Below are 11900 nucleotides of genomic sequence, written 5' to 3' on the forward strand. Positions count from 1 at the left end.
GATTTGAGAGGGGAGGGAGAAGAAGGATGTTAGGTTAGTCACTGGTCATTAGCAGGTAATCTCACTGCCCATGAACAAGTGCAAATATGTTTGGGGGCCCATGTGCTGATGAGCACCTTTGACCTCATGGTGCATGCAAGTGCCTAGTGCCTGTGAGCTCACGCTGATCCCACTTTCAAGTGCACAGTTGCATTAGCCACACAAATGACCCCTCTATATGTGTGACTGCTCAATACATGTGAGAAGCCTGATGACCTTTCAGGTAAAGTGCTCTGTGCCCGTGAACATGTGCATCTCTGCCAAGAGTGCACCGTGCAGTGCTTAGGAGCAAAATACAAGCAGCCTCTAGTGTGTTTGTATGGTAAAAGTGAGCTGGTGGCCTCACCTGCCCTGCCATAGCTTCGTCCACACCATTCCGAGCTCCTCCACCCCTCAACGCCCTTGTTCTCCCGGTCCCCCTAGACTCTGGAAACCCCCTAGCTGTCTTATCTGCTCTGTCTGCATGGAATGACGTCTCACTAATTTCCGCTTGGCCCTGGGAGACCCAAGGCCCCCGGAATGATGGGGGGCGGGGAGGGATGGGGCCCGACACCCTGGCAGAGGGCGAATGTCTGGGATGGGAGGGTGGGGGCTAACGTTGAGTGGAGGCAGGAAGCCAGGCCGGGTGTGGGAGATGTGGTCCAGAAGCAACGTTCCGGAGCCCCTCCGTTCCAGCAGCCCCGGACTCCGTCTCCGCCCACTCAAAGGAGACACGGCCCCCGGAAGGCTCTCTTGGGATTGCCCGGGTGAAGGAACAGAGCCGGCCGGAGGGAGGGTCAGGGGGGAAGCGTTGTAGCGGCGGCGCTCCAGAGACAAGCGACTGGAGTCCGCAGAGTCCGTGCCTAAGTGGCCGGGGCCGTCTAGCTCCACCGACTCCATGCGGCTCAGCTTCTGCTTCAGCCCCGGCAGGGCAGCCGATTCTTGGGCCTCCGGCGCCGTATTGCGCCGGGAAAGGGCCCCTACCCCTGTCACTTTTTCAGCCCACGGAGGTGGTTCCTCAGGCCCCTCCGTGCTGTGGCGCCTGGACAGCCGGGGTCGACTAGTCAGCGCCAGGCCATTAAAGTCGGCAATCAATCGCTCAGTCGCGGGTCGCCCCTCGGCTGGCAGGAGCGATTGAGGAGGGGCGACTAGCCCCCAAGGCTCGGAGTTGAGCCTCTTGAGTGGTTTGGGTGGCGGGTGGCGGGGTGGTTTGGGGAGGGGCTCGGAAGAAGCAGGGTCGTCTGGGGGCTTAGGGAGGGGGAATTCGAACACGTCTCGCTTCTCCTCCTCCTCCTGGGCCCGGGGAGACAGCACTCCAGTTCCTCCCGAAACAGTCTGCAGTTGGATTTCCGAAGGCGACATGCAAACCCCCGGGGTGGGGACCGGGGTGGGCGGGTCTTCGACCCCCGGGGAGGGAGGAGAATTGAGATACTGCCGGGTCTTCTTGGTGCCCGAGGGCGAAGTGTCTGTGGTGATGATGATGACTTCGGTGCCCTTGGCTTTGCAAGCTTCCAGCAAGGCTGAGAGGGTCTCGCGATCGCCGCGGTCCAACGCGTGCACCAAAGCCGAGGCGCCGGCGTGGTCGCGGGCCGACGGGTCAGCGCCGTGGGCCAGCAGCAGGGTGGCTACTGCAGCTCCCCCACCTCCGGCGCAGGCGTGCATGAGAGCCGTGCGCCCTAGCCGGTCCGCTATGTTGGGGTCGGCGCCCTGCTCCAGCAGGTAGCGTACCATGCGGGCCCGGTTCTCGGGGTCGTCGTAGCGGGCCCGACAGGCAGCCATCAGTGCAGTCTCCCCCTGCGCGTCGCCCTCATTCACGTAAGCACCTCCCTCTAAGAGCAACCGAGTCAAGCGCAGCTTCCCCTGCCCCACTGCCCGCAGGAGAGCGTGCCCCTCGGCGTGCAGCATGGCCGAGGTGGCGGGTGGGAGAAAGGCAGCGGCTGAAACTACCCCAGAAGAGGTGGAGAGGGAGATGCGGGACAAGGATGGGGACACTGCCTAGAGAGGAGGACTGAGGCTCAGCAGCTACGGTGCTCCCTGTCAGAGAGATAGACCAACATTGACAGACACAAGCATAGAGACAAGACAGGGAATCATAGAGATTTGGAATGGGTCACCGTGGCACACACTTCCGTCCTCTGCCCCATGCCCCCCTAATGCTTGTCTGAAAAAAAAAAAAAAAAAAAAAAGAGCTCGCGTGCACCCGCCCGGGTAAATGCTCGTGCAAGTGCGTGTGTGCACGCGCGGGAATGTCCGCACCCCAACCTTCACCCTCAGTACCCCAGCCATTCCCAGCTACCGACTTTCCACATCCTCTCTCCAAAATAGCTCTTGCTAGAGCGCAGACCTCCCCTCAGTAATCACCACTTCCCCCTTCCCACGCGCACACCCATACATTCCCAGTGGCTTCCCCCTTTCCTCGGAGCCGCAGCTCTGGGAGGGGTCGCGGCTCGGGTCCAAGGGTCTTAAGCTGAAAGAGGGAAGAGTTCAGAGTTCCCTTTTCCCCTGCTGTGTTCCCCATCTCCCGCTCCTCGTTCCCCTCCCAGGCGGTGTGCCCAGATACCTGTATGTCCGCAGGATCTCCTCCCGGCCAGGGCCTGGGCTGGGACCCGGACCAGGGTGCAGTCTGGGCGAAGAAGCCGGGTTACCAAGCACCCACATGGTGAGGGTGGGCCTCTATGGCCCCCACTCTCTCTGTGCTCGAGCCTAGGCGCCCCTGCTCCAGATCCCTCCTCCCGTGCGCCCCGGGCGCAGCGCCGGCTCTGGGAGGGGGGGGGCGGAGCTCGGCGGAGCTATTTATAGATGTGTCTCTGCGGGTGGGGGTGGCAGGCACCAAATCTGCTGCTTTTCTAATCCCCCAGAAAAAAAAAAACCAGAAAACAAAACCCACTACCTCAGGTTATCTAAGCCTGACTACTGTATCTTAGCCATTTAAACCTAGCTATTTGTAGAATCCAGTCCCAAATTGGGTATCCCTTCTCTCCCTAGTCCCATTAGGGTTGCCTGCACAAATCCTAGCTAGGCTTCCCCAGTTACCAATTTCCAGGACTTGACGTGTTGTGGTGGCTGTGTGCTAGACCTGACAAGTCAATCGTACATGACACAATCACACTCCCAAAGGCTGTACTCAGACGTCATAAATCCAAGTTCTAGGAGAAGAGACGAAGTATTCTTCTTAATGTGTATATATTTAGATATACAGGCTCTATAAAAGATCCCAGCATAGATATCTGGTGTCTGGTGTGTACCCCTCCTTTTTAAAAGGGAGAAGAGAATTACAGAGATGTGGAGCCAACTCTTCCAGGTTGGTCTCTTAGGCAGAACTGGGGACAATAGGTCTTTTTTTTTTTTTTTTTTTTTTTTTTTTTTTTTTTTTTTTGACACAATAAAGTAAATCTTTAATTCCTTCTTATTCTATCTAGGGGTGGAGGGTGGGGAGGAGGAGGCACCGAGGCAAATAGAGAGAGGCTGAAAACTGTATAAACAGGTTTTTATTTCCCTCTGATTCTGTATTCTTCCTTCTTTGTATTTTGCCAACCTTCCTGGTCATCTCCCCGTGCCTTTTTTTTTCTCCTCCCTATCTCTCCCTCTGTCTCTGTCTCTTTATGTCAGTCTCTTTCTCTCTGCCACCTGCCCTGTCTCCATGGTTACCATGACTCCCATCTGTGCTGTTTGGGAATTAGTATGTGTCCAGCTGGGAGGTAGCATGGAAAGTGGGGGGTTTGGGAAGGATCTATAGGACTTGGAGAGATTCACATGGTCCCTAGAACAACTAGGGAACAGGGCTGGCAGTAATAAAAAAAAAAATCAGACATTCAAGGACTGAATATTGAGGGGGAGGCGCTCAAATTCCCCCTTAGGAGTCCACTATTATTCTCACTCCCCAGACAAGTCATTTTTAGGTTTAACTTCCTGTTTTAATCTGAGATCTATTATTCATTATTCACAGAGAAGGTTAATGGTAGGGACCCTCTCGTCCTTAGAGTAGTTCCTCACACATGTCCAGAAGATTCTAGCAAGAGAGCGGGGACGAGAGCCTGGGAATCCGAGCGTCCAGTCTGTTGCCACACCAGTCTTGGTTTCCTGATCTTCCGCCTCTTGCCAGCTCTCACCGACTCTGCAGCAACCCACAGAGAGGTATTTTTAGCAAGGAAGTGAGGGGGGAGGATTCATTGCGTGCAGAATTTAGAGAAAGAAGGGTGCTACATGGGGAAAGGAGTAGGGCGGGAGGCGGGACATTCTGCAGCAGCCGGCAGAGAAAGACTGAGCCTTGAAGGGCTGATTTCTGGGGGACTCCGTGGGGAGGCCCGCCCTGCGGGAGCGCTTTAATGATATTAGGGCAACTCTCTACGGTTTCAGAGCCCTCACATTCTGGAGCTGCATACCAAAATAACCTGACCCCAGCTCCCCAATCTTCTCAGCGTTCTCAATGTCCCCGGATTCCCGAAGCCCACACAGATCTATTACTACTCGCGGCCCTACCTCCTCATCTGCATGTGTGCGGACGCCCCGCCCGGCTCCTCTTCCATTGGTTCGGAGAAGTCACCAATGGGGAAGGCACAGAGGTGGGCCTAGAACCCAGCGGACCGGCTGACCGGACGCAGGCTTGGCGGCTGCGTGGGTACCGCGTGGGGGAGGGGCTCCAGGTAAGAACGGAACCGAGACTCCGCGGTACCCGGGTCCGCCGTTCGGTATATTTCATCCTCGGGCCGACTCGCGGGCTCTGGGTCACAGGGAGGGCCGGAGCAAACGCGGGTCAGTTTCCTCCAGCTTCGCGACGGGCCCCCTGCTAAGCTCCCTCTCTGTGTCTGTATGTGGGTCTGTGTGTTTGCGCGCGCGCGGGTGAGCTGGGTGTTGCGGATGGAGAAAAAATGCGTGCGCGCGTGTGTGTGTATGCATGCGTGTGCGCGTTTGGACAGAGACACCCAGGAGGTTTGCCCTCTTTCTTTTGCCCACTCGAGGAGTCGTATTGTGTCGTGAATTTAGAGCTGAATTCAGACTTTAGTAAACCTCCACATTTTACAGATGAGTAAACTGAGGCAGAGCCCACAGATGTTAAGTGACTTTACCAAGCCACGCAGAGTTAGGATTTGAACTCCTGTTACATGACACCAGATTCAGGACTCTCCCTCTCCATCACGGAGCCCTCCCCCGCTGCCTTGGCAACGTGGACTTCCCTCATCCCCTTATTTTGAAAGAGAATTGACCACACCATGGACTAACCTAATAATAGATCATGTGGTAACACACACTGAAACTGTCGGGATTTCACAGAAGAGGAAACTGAAAGTGAAAGGCAAGTCCCGCAACTCTGGCCCGTTATGTGCCTAACACTGTGTCAGGTACAGGCTTTCCGAAGAATCCGGACCTTCGGGGCTTTGGATTGAAATGCATGAGACAATTAAAAGCCATTAGACCTTTAAAGACAGCTATAATCAAGAACGTCCTTTGTCATTCAGATAAAGATGGTGCAGGCTGTGGTAAGAGGTTATTAAAACTAGGGAATAAGGAGAAATCAGTTTGGAAAGGTGAGATCATGGGAGTCCTTAACTGAGTTAAGAATGAACACTTTAGGGCAAAGGCCCAAGAGAACCCTTCCTGTTGCTGCCTGAACCACATTAAAATGTAATTGGGAAATATTTAAGAAAAAATAAAAAGACAGTAGAACATAGATAATTTAATTTGTGGTTTTCTACATCAATATGTATCTTGTAGAGGGATTAGATGGTTTAGTGCTCCCATTTATAGTTAATTTTGACACGAATGCTCTAAGACTACCTAATTGTAGAATAATTACAGGTTTGCGTTGGAAAAGGGAATTTCTTCACCAGGAGGCTCTTACCCTGCTGAAATTGAAGGTCTAGAAGAAGCCCTTCCCACCAAATCAAGCAGCCGGGTGATCATAATCACCAATGATAGCCAAATTTAAGGAGCCTTTGAGGTTGGTTATCTCACAGTCTGTATAAGGCCAAAAAGAAACCCAGAGAGGAGACAGGATCTGAATTCTGACTGCTACTACCTGGGTGACTTCCAACAAGTTACTTCATGAGCCTCAGTTTCCTCATCTGTAAAATGAAGGGAGAGAGGATGGATTTGTTAGCTTCTCTGGTCATTTCTTGCTCCAAAGCATCTATTCTATGAAGGGAATTGCCTGGTTAGTAAGAATCAAAGCTAGAATCTTAAGAACGATCCACAAATTGAAGATTGGAAGCAAAGATACCCAGTTATAAGACTACCAACAGTAACTCAGACCTAAGATGCTAAGGGCTTCAATAAAGATGGTAGGAGGAGGTAGAGGCTGAAGAAATATTATAAAATGTGAACGATAATAATAAGTTGGATATAGAAGGCAAGGGGAAGAGAGAGATGAAAGATCACAGTGATGTTATATGAAAATTAATTTTTTATTGGTTTTTGGAATACAGCAAAAAAAAAAAAAAAAAAGCATTGAGGAAAAAGCCAATGGAAGGAGGGCCTGGAACAACAGGCATTAGCTTAAGAGGGGGATTTCATCTCAGGCTCACAGTGGCTCTTTCTGTTTCTCTTTTTCAGGATTTTTCCATCTCATTTCTCTACAGCCAGGCCCCCCCTACCATGGCCAGCCGGGGTGGGGGCCGAGGCCGGGGCCGGGGTCGTGGTCAGCTCACCTTCAATATGGAGGCTGTGGGCATTGGGAAAGGGGATGCCCTGCCCCCTCCCACCCTGAAGCCCTCCCCACTCTTTCCTGTAAGTGTTATATTCCACCAAGACTGTCACTCTATCCTGGCAGTAATCAGCTGTTCTTTCTTATAACTGCCCACAGAAAATCACAGAATCCTAGCAGTTGGTTGAGCACCCCCCCCCCTGAAATTTTCATGCTCTTTCCCTACATGTTCTCCAGGGAAGAAAATACCACATCATATCTTGCTATGTTCTTAGACTCCCCCACTTTTTAGTGTGCCTTCTGTTGTAGTCCCGGCCCCTCACCTTTCAACATTACAGACACAGAGACATTTACATACACCCACCCACAGTCCTCTCCTCCTTTGTTTTATATTGAGACCCTTCAAACCCCACTATCCCTTCCCATTCCGAAGCGCTATCTAGTTCTCCCCAGCCCTAACCATGCTGACCCTGCCCATCCTGCTCTACCAGCCCCTGGAATTCCGTCCAGTCCCTCTGCCCTCGGGAGAAGAAGGTGAGTATGTTCTGGCACTGAAACAGGAGCTACGTGGGGCTATGAGGCAGCTTCCCTACTTCATTCGTCCAGCCGCACCTAAGAGAGGTCAGTTGGAATTTCACTTTTCTATCTTGAGTAGTTCCAGTATATATAGCAGCTCTCCAATGAGGCCCTGGGTGGAGAGACAAAGGAAAGAGACAAATATAAACAAAGGAAATAAATTCATATGTACACATATGCGTAAAACATATCTACACACATGTATGTTTGTATCTGTACATATATGCATGAAACATTTATTTAATGCACATGTGTGTATGTTTGTATCTATAGTGTCTTAAATATATATGTGAAACATTATATACATACACACGTGTATATACTTGTATCTCTAGTATTTTTTTTACGCTCACATTTGTATGAGAATGATGCATTTTGTAGCCTTGAAGACTTCACAATATACAGGTGAATAAAAAATAGTCTTTGTTCTTGGATACCCACAGGCTAATGAAAGAAAAGTCCCACATACATAGGAAACAAATTTAAGACCATTTTACAAAGTTCGATGCTTGGTTATCCACAGACATGGAGAAGAAAAGAGACATGGCTAAGTCAAAATGGCAGCTAATCCATAATCTTCCTTCGGGCAGTTATATTTTTTACAGCAGATTTCCTTTTTTAATTATATTGTAGGCTGATAATAAATGTAGCTCAAGCCCTCTGAGCACATACAAAATGATAATGTAGAGAGAGCAGCCAGAACAGTGCTGGGTGGGGCAGGCTGACTCCAAACAGAGATCCAAAATTAGCCATTAATCAATTGGGAATTGGTTACATAGATTAGAAATTGAGATATAGTGCATCTGAGAGCATGGGGGAAAGGGGCCATTAAAAACAAAAGTAGTTACTTAGAACTGAGTAGATTTGATTATTCTTGGAAGACTAGAGTTTTAAGCCAGGTTTTCTAAACAAGGAATGAGGAATTTTGGCAAGCTTGACTAGGACATTCCAGGAGATATTTGGGAATGAGTCAAGACATTAGGAACATATTAGCTGAGCTGGAGTACAGACCTATCCCTTTGTATCATGGAGTAGATCTGATCAATGTATATTTAACAAATAAATGAAAGACCAGAGTCTTTGTTGGGGGAGTGAGGAAGATGATGCTGGTGATTTTGGAAAGTTAGTGAAAGAGCTTTTAGAGAGTATTTCTGAAGCTTTGAGTATCATCAGGATAGGGACAGAGTGCCCAGGTGCTATGGAAACTTCCTCGCCAGGCACACCACTCCATTCAGGGGCCCTGAAGAGAAGAAGCCTCTGACTCCTGGTCTTTGATCCTTCAGATGTGGAGCGTTATTCAGACAAATATCAGATGTCAGGGCCGATCGACAATGCGATTGATTGGAACCCTGGTATGTGATGGACTCCCACCCAATTTCTTCCTCAAAAGTCCTCAGAAATCCCTCTCCCCCCAATTCTTTTAGACACTCCTAAGTTCTCCTTAAACCTCCCAGACGTACAGATACTTCCCTGAAAACTCTTTAGCTAGCTGAACCCCTCATATTCCCAGAACCTTGTGGGACATATCTCCTCTTCTGTCTAGCTGATCCTAGTGCCCTCCTCTCAGCTATTTTAAGAGGAGAAGGCCCAAGCCTGGGGTCCACTGACCTTTGTTTCCCTATCCCTTCCCCTAGATTGGAGGCGTCTTCCCAGAGAGCTCAAGATTCGAGTTCGAAAATTACAGAAAGAACGTGAGTGTTATCAGCTGAATGGGAAGGGGAGCAAGTGTTCTCCTCCAGTCTCCCGCAGGCTTCTGGGGAGCCTAGAAATGGCTCTCCCTCCCTCTGTCCCATAGTCTATCATATTGACCACTCAGGGGCAGCAGAGTTCCATAGTGGCTGTCTGGCCGGAGCTGGAAGGTGATTCCGTTTGTTGGTCCTTTCTTTCCTTCCTGCTCTTCCCCCTCCAGGGACAACAATCCTGATCCCCAAGAGGATCCCTAAAACCCCAGCTGAGAAAGAAGAAACCATTCAAAAACTGGAGGTGAAGTATATGTGTGTATGTTGGGAGGGCGGTGCTGGAGTGGGGAAAAACACAAGGAATAGGAAAGGAGGAAAAAGGATGAACCCAGCTAGTTCTCTGCTCCAGTCCCTCCTGCTTGCCCTGTTCATACCTTGATTTTGCCTTTTGGGGGCTGGGCCTGAGTCTCCCTCTTATTCCCCCTTATCTATCTCTTCCCCCAAAAGACCTTGGAAAAGAAAGAAGAAGAAGTGACTTCAGAAGAGGAAGAGGAGAAAGAAGAGGAGGAGGAGAAGGAAGATGAAGAGGAGGAGGAATATGATGAAGAAGAGCATGAGGAGGTGAGAGAAAATCACTCTTCATCCAAATCCCTTTTCTTTCCCCACCAGGGGTCTCAAATTGCTTCAGAGGGATACGGGGGAGGGAAGAATTAAGTCATTTGGAAGGAATGAGGCTGAAGTAATATAATAATATCTAACATACATATTAATACAATATAATTATATACAATATATAATAATTAATATAATGAATTTAAATAATAAAATAATATAAAATGCTCTGTTATCCCATGATTTTTTTTCTAATAAGTGACAGTGACTGGCTTCTATGAACCCAAAATCTCAGATAAGAGTGGCAAAAGTCCTTTTCATTCTTCCCTTTTACCTTTTCTCTGCTCCTTTCAGGAGACAGACTATATCATGTCATATTTTGATAATGGAGAAGACTTCGGGGGTGACAGCGATGACAACATGGATGAAGCAATTTATTGAAGAACAATCTTGGATAAAACTCCCACTGCCCCGACTTTCTCAAGCCCTAGGGATTGAGAAGCTGTTCTAGCCATCTGTGATTATGGGCACACCATCTTTCCAAACCCAGCCAGGATCAAGACGCTGCATTATCTCCTTGAGGGGAGGAATAGGGGCCTAGTAGCTCTGGATAGCTCTCCTCCCCCAATTATGGTGGCTGGACTTTACCTCTTGCTTTGGAGAAGAGGTAAAGGACTGGATTTTTTAATATTTTATACTTTGAGGAAAAGGAGAGTGGGAAGAATCAGTACAAGTTACAACTGCCTCCCTTTCCCCTGCCTACCTGTTCCTACCCTGAATAATTTTCTCTTTTTTGGAGAAAACTGGGGGTTGGGAAAAATAGGGATAAGGCCAGTTTTATGGTTTTTAAATAAAGTTTTGTTCTCTATATTTGCCTTTTGTATTCCAGAAAAAAAGAGGAGGTGGGAGGGAGGATCATTGGTTAAGCCCCCATCACTGTCCCACCATATGTTATGGTGAGACATCTATCTTCACTCTCCCCCTCACTAGCCCCTCTACTTCCTCCCTTCCACCAAAGTGAGATCCAAATCTCTACTCATCCACCCCCAAAGAGCGCATTATTTTGGAGATGCAAAAACATCCCCAGTGAAAAAACAGAGATTACACTGGCTCTTGGACTCCCCCTTCCCCAGGAGAATCTGAAAGAGAAAGCCAGCCTTTCCTTTTCCACACTTGCATTTGATTTCATAGCTTCTTTGGGAGAGGGGAGGAGGAAGGAAAGGTGGGGCCCTAAGAATGGAGACCTTTCTCTCCAATTCCTGGGGAAACCCTTCCAAAGCTGGTTTAAGTGTTATTCCCACGACGTAGGAGGTGAGAGTTTAGGGACTTCCCATCCGTTAGCCTATTCTTTCTCCATCCCCACACCCCTTCTTTTCACCTTTTGTAACCGGGGAGGGGAGTGGCAAGGGTATTCACGAGAGCGCCTTGGAGATCCGCTCACTGCCCACGAGGCTCACCCCCCCACCCGAGGGGGGTGAGTCATTTCCTCAGAGTCTTGATTGGCTCAAGAGGGAGTCCCGAGTTATTTTATTGGTTGGGGCAGCTGGACACGCAGCAGCCACGGGCTGCTAGCGTGACCGGCTGGGGGACTGAAACTGAAACAGATCTGGAAAGAGAGAGATAAAATAGACAGCAATCCCACTGAGCCTACAAATCCTGAAAAGGGAGTTTGGGGGAGACGGAGATTTCACCCATGGTGTTAGGGCTGAGGCCCAGGGCCGCTAAAGACAGGCAGATTTGTGTATCACTTATTTGGGGCTTAAGAGGGCTAGGAGGGGAATTCTGTGACTGGGGATCAGGAGGCCTGAGACTGGAGGCGAGGCTGAAAGTTCCTTATTGGGGAGTTCCAGAAACTTCTCAGGGCAGACACAAAAGTGAGTGTGGAATAGGGAGAGAGGGGAAGCGAAGAAAGAAACAGGAACCGAAAGTGGGCACTCAGGAGCCAGTGGGCGGTTGGGATTAGGACTCAGAGCTTTTGGGATGACCTTTCTATCTCTTTCACTCTTAGTACTTCTCTCTCCCATAGGGGAAGGGAAGGGAATAGGCTTTCAGACCAGCTGCAGTCATCTTGATCCTCTCTGGGCCTGTGACTTTGCACAGCCTCTCCCTCACTTCAATCTGATTCACTAGCATGGCATAGCATGACCTCTCTGCTGTCACGGTCCTCCTTGAGAATAGAGGACAAACAACCACTGCTTGGGAATAGGCTTTTATATGACACTACTGTGTTGGAATAGACATTTATATAGCACCTACTGCATGGGAATAGTGATATTCCCTTGCTCCTTACCACTGCCACCTACAATCCTTTGTTTCTTTCAAAGCTCAGCTCTAACACCACCTCCTCCAGGGGGTCTTCCCTGATCCCGGAAGCT

The 11900-nt window shown here is 49.6% G+C and overlaps 2 protein-coding genes across 4 annotated transcripts; one reads left to right on the forward strand and one right to left on the reverse strand.

Annotated features, from left to right (window-relative positions):
- Nucleotides 1–78: 78 nt before the first annotated feature.
- Nucleotides 79–2680, reverse strand: ANKRD34A (ankyrin repeat domain 34A). Its single transcript, XM_074263307.1, has 2 exons — nucleotides 2579–2680; nucleotides 79–2052 (listed from the first exon to the last, which is right to left on the reverse strand). The coding sequence occupies exon 2, from the start codon at nucleotides 1921–1923 to the stop codon at nucleotides 433–435; it is 1491 nt and encodes a 496-aa protein (XP_074119408.1). The 5' UTR covers nucleotides 1924–2052; nucleotides 2579–2680; the 3' UTR covers nucleotides 79–432.
- Nucleotides 2681–3668: 988 nt separating this feature from the next.
- On the forward strand, nucleotides 3669–10395 carry POLR3GL (RNA polymerase III subunit GL). Of its 3 annotated transcripts, XM_074263311.1 has the most exons (9): nucleotides 3669–4152; nucleotides 4375–4661; nucleotides 6568–6741; nucleotides 7150–7279; nucleotides 8518–8586; nucleotides 8869–8925; nucleotides 9144–9217; nucleotides 9421–9534; nucleotides 9880–10395. In XM_074263311.1, the coding sequence occupies exons 3-9, from the start codon at nucleotides 6610–6612 to the stop codon at nucleotides 9964–9966; spliced, it is 663 nt and encodes a 220-aa protein (XP_074119412.1). In that variant the 5' UTR covers nucleotides 3669–4152; nucleotides 4375–4661; nucleotides 6568–6609; the 3' UTR covers nucleotides 9967–10395. The 3 variants fall into 3 exon arrangements, with proteins under 3 accessions (XP_074119412.1, XP_074119411.1, XP_074119413.1); XM_074263310.1 differs by lacking the exon at nucleotides 3669–4152 and having other exon boundaries at nucleotides 4308–4661; XM_074263312.1 differs by lacking the exons at nucleotides 3669–4152; nucleotides 4375–4661 and adding an exon at nucleotides 4670–4770.
- Nucleotides 10396–11900: the final 1505 nt, after the last annotated feature.

Source organism: Sminthopsis crassicaudata, chromosome 4 (assembly GCF_048593235.1).
Source record: "Sminthopsis crassicaudata isolate SCR6 chromosome 4, ASM4859323v1, whole genome shotgun sequence".
Lineage (NCBI taxonomy): Eukaryota > Metazoa > Chordata > Mammalia > Dasyuromorphia > Dasyuridae > Sminthopsis > Sminthopsis crassicaudata.

Excerpts from the sequence above, each read along its gene's own strand:
- ANKRD34A (XM_074263307.1), bottom strand. The coding sequence starts at position 1,923 with ATGCTGCACGCCGAGGGGCACGCTCTCCTGCGGGCAGTGGGGCAGGGG.
- POLR3GL (XM_074263310.1), top strand. The coding sequence starts at position 4,344 with ATGATATTAGGGCAACTCTCTACGGTTTCAGAGCCCTCACATTCTGGA. Across the intron at positions 8,587-8,868 it reads TGCGATTGATTGGAACCCTG|ATTGGAGGCGTCTTCCCAGA; the intron begins GTATGTGATGGA and ends CCCTTCCCCTAG. Across the intron at positions 8,926-9,143 it reads TCGAAAATTACAGAAAGAAC|GGACAACAATCCTGATCCCC; the intron begins GTGAGTGTTATC and ends TTCCCCCTCCAG.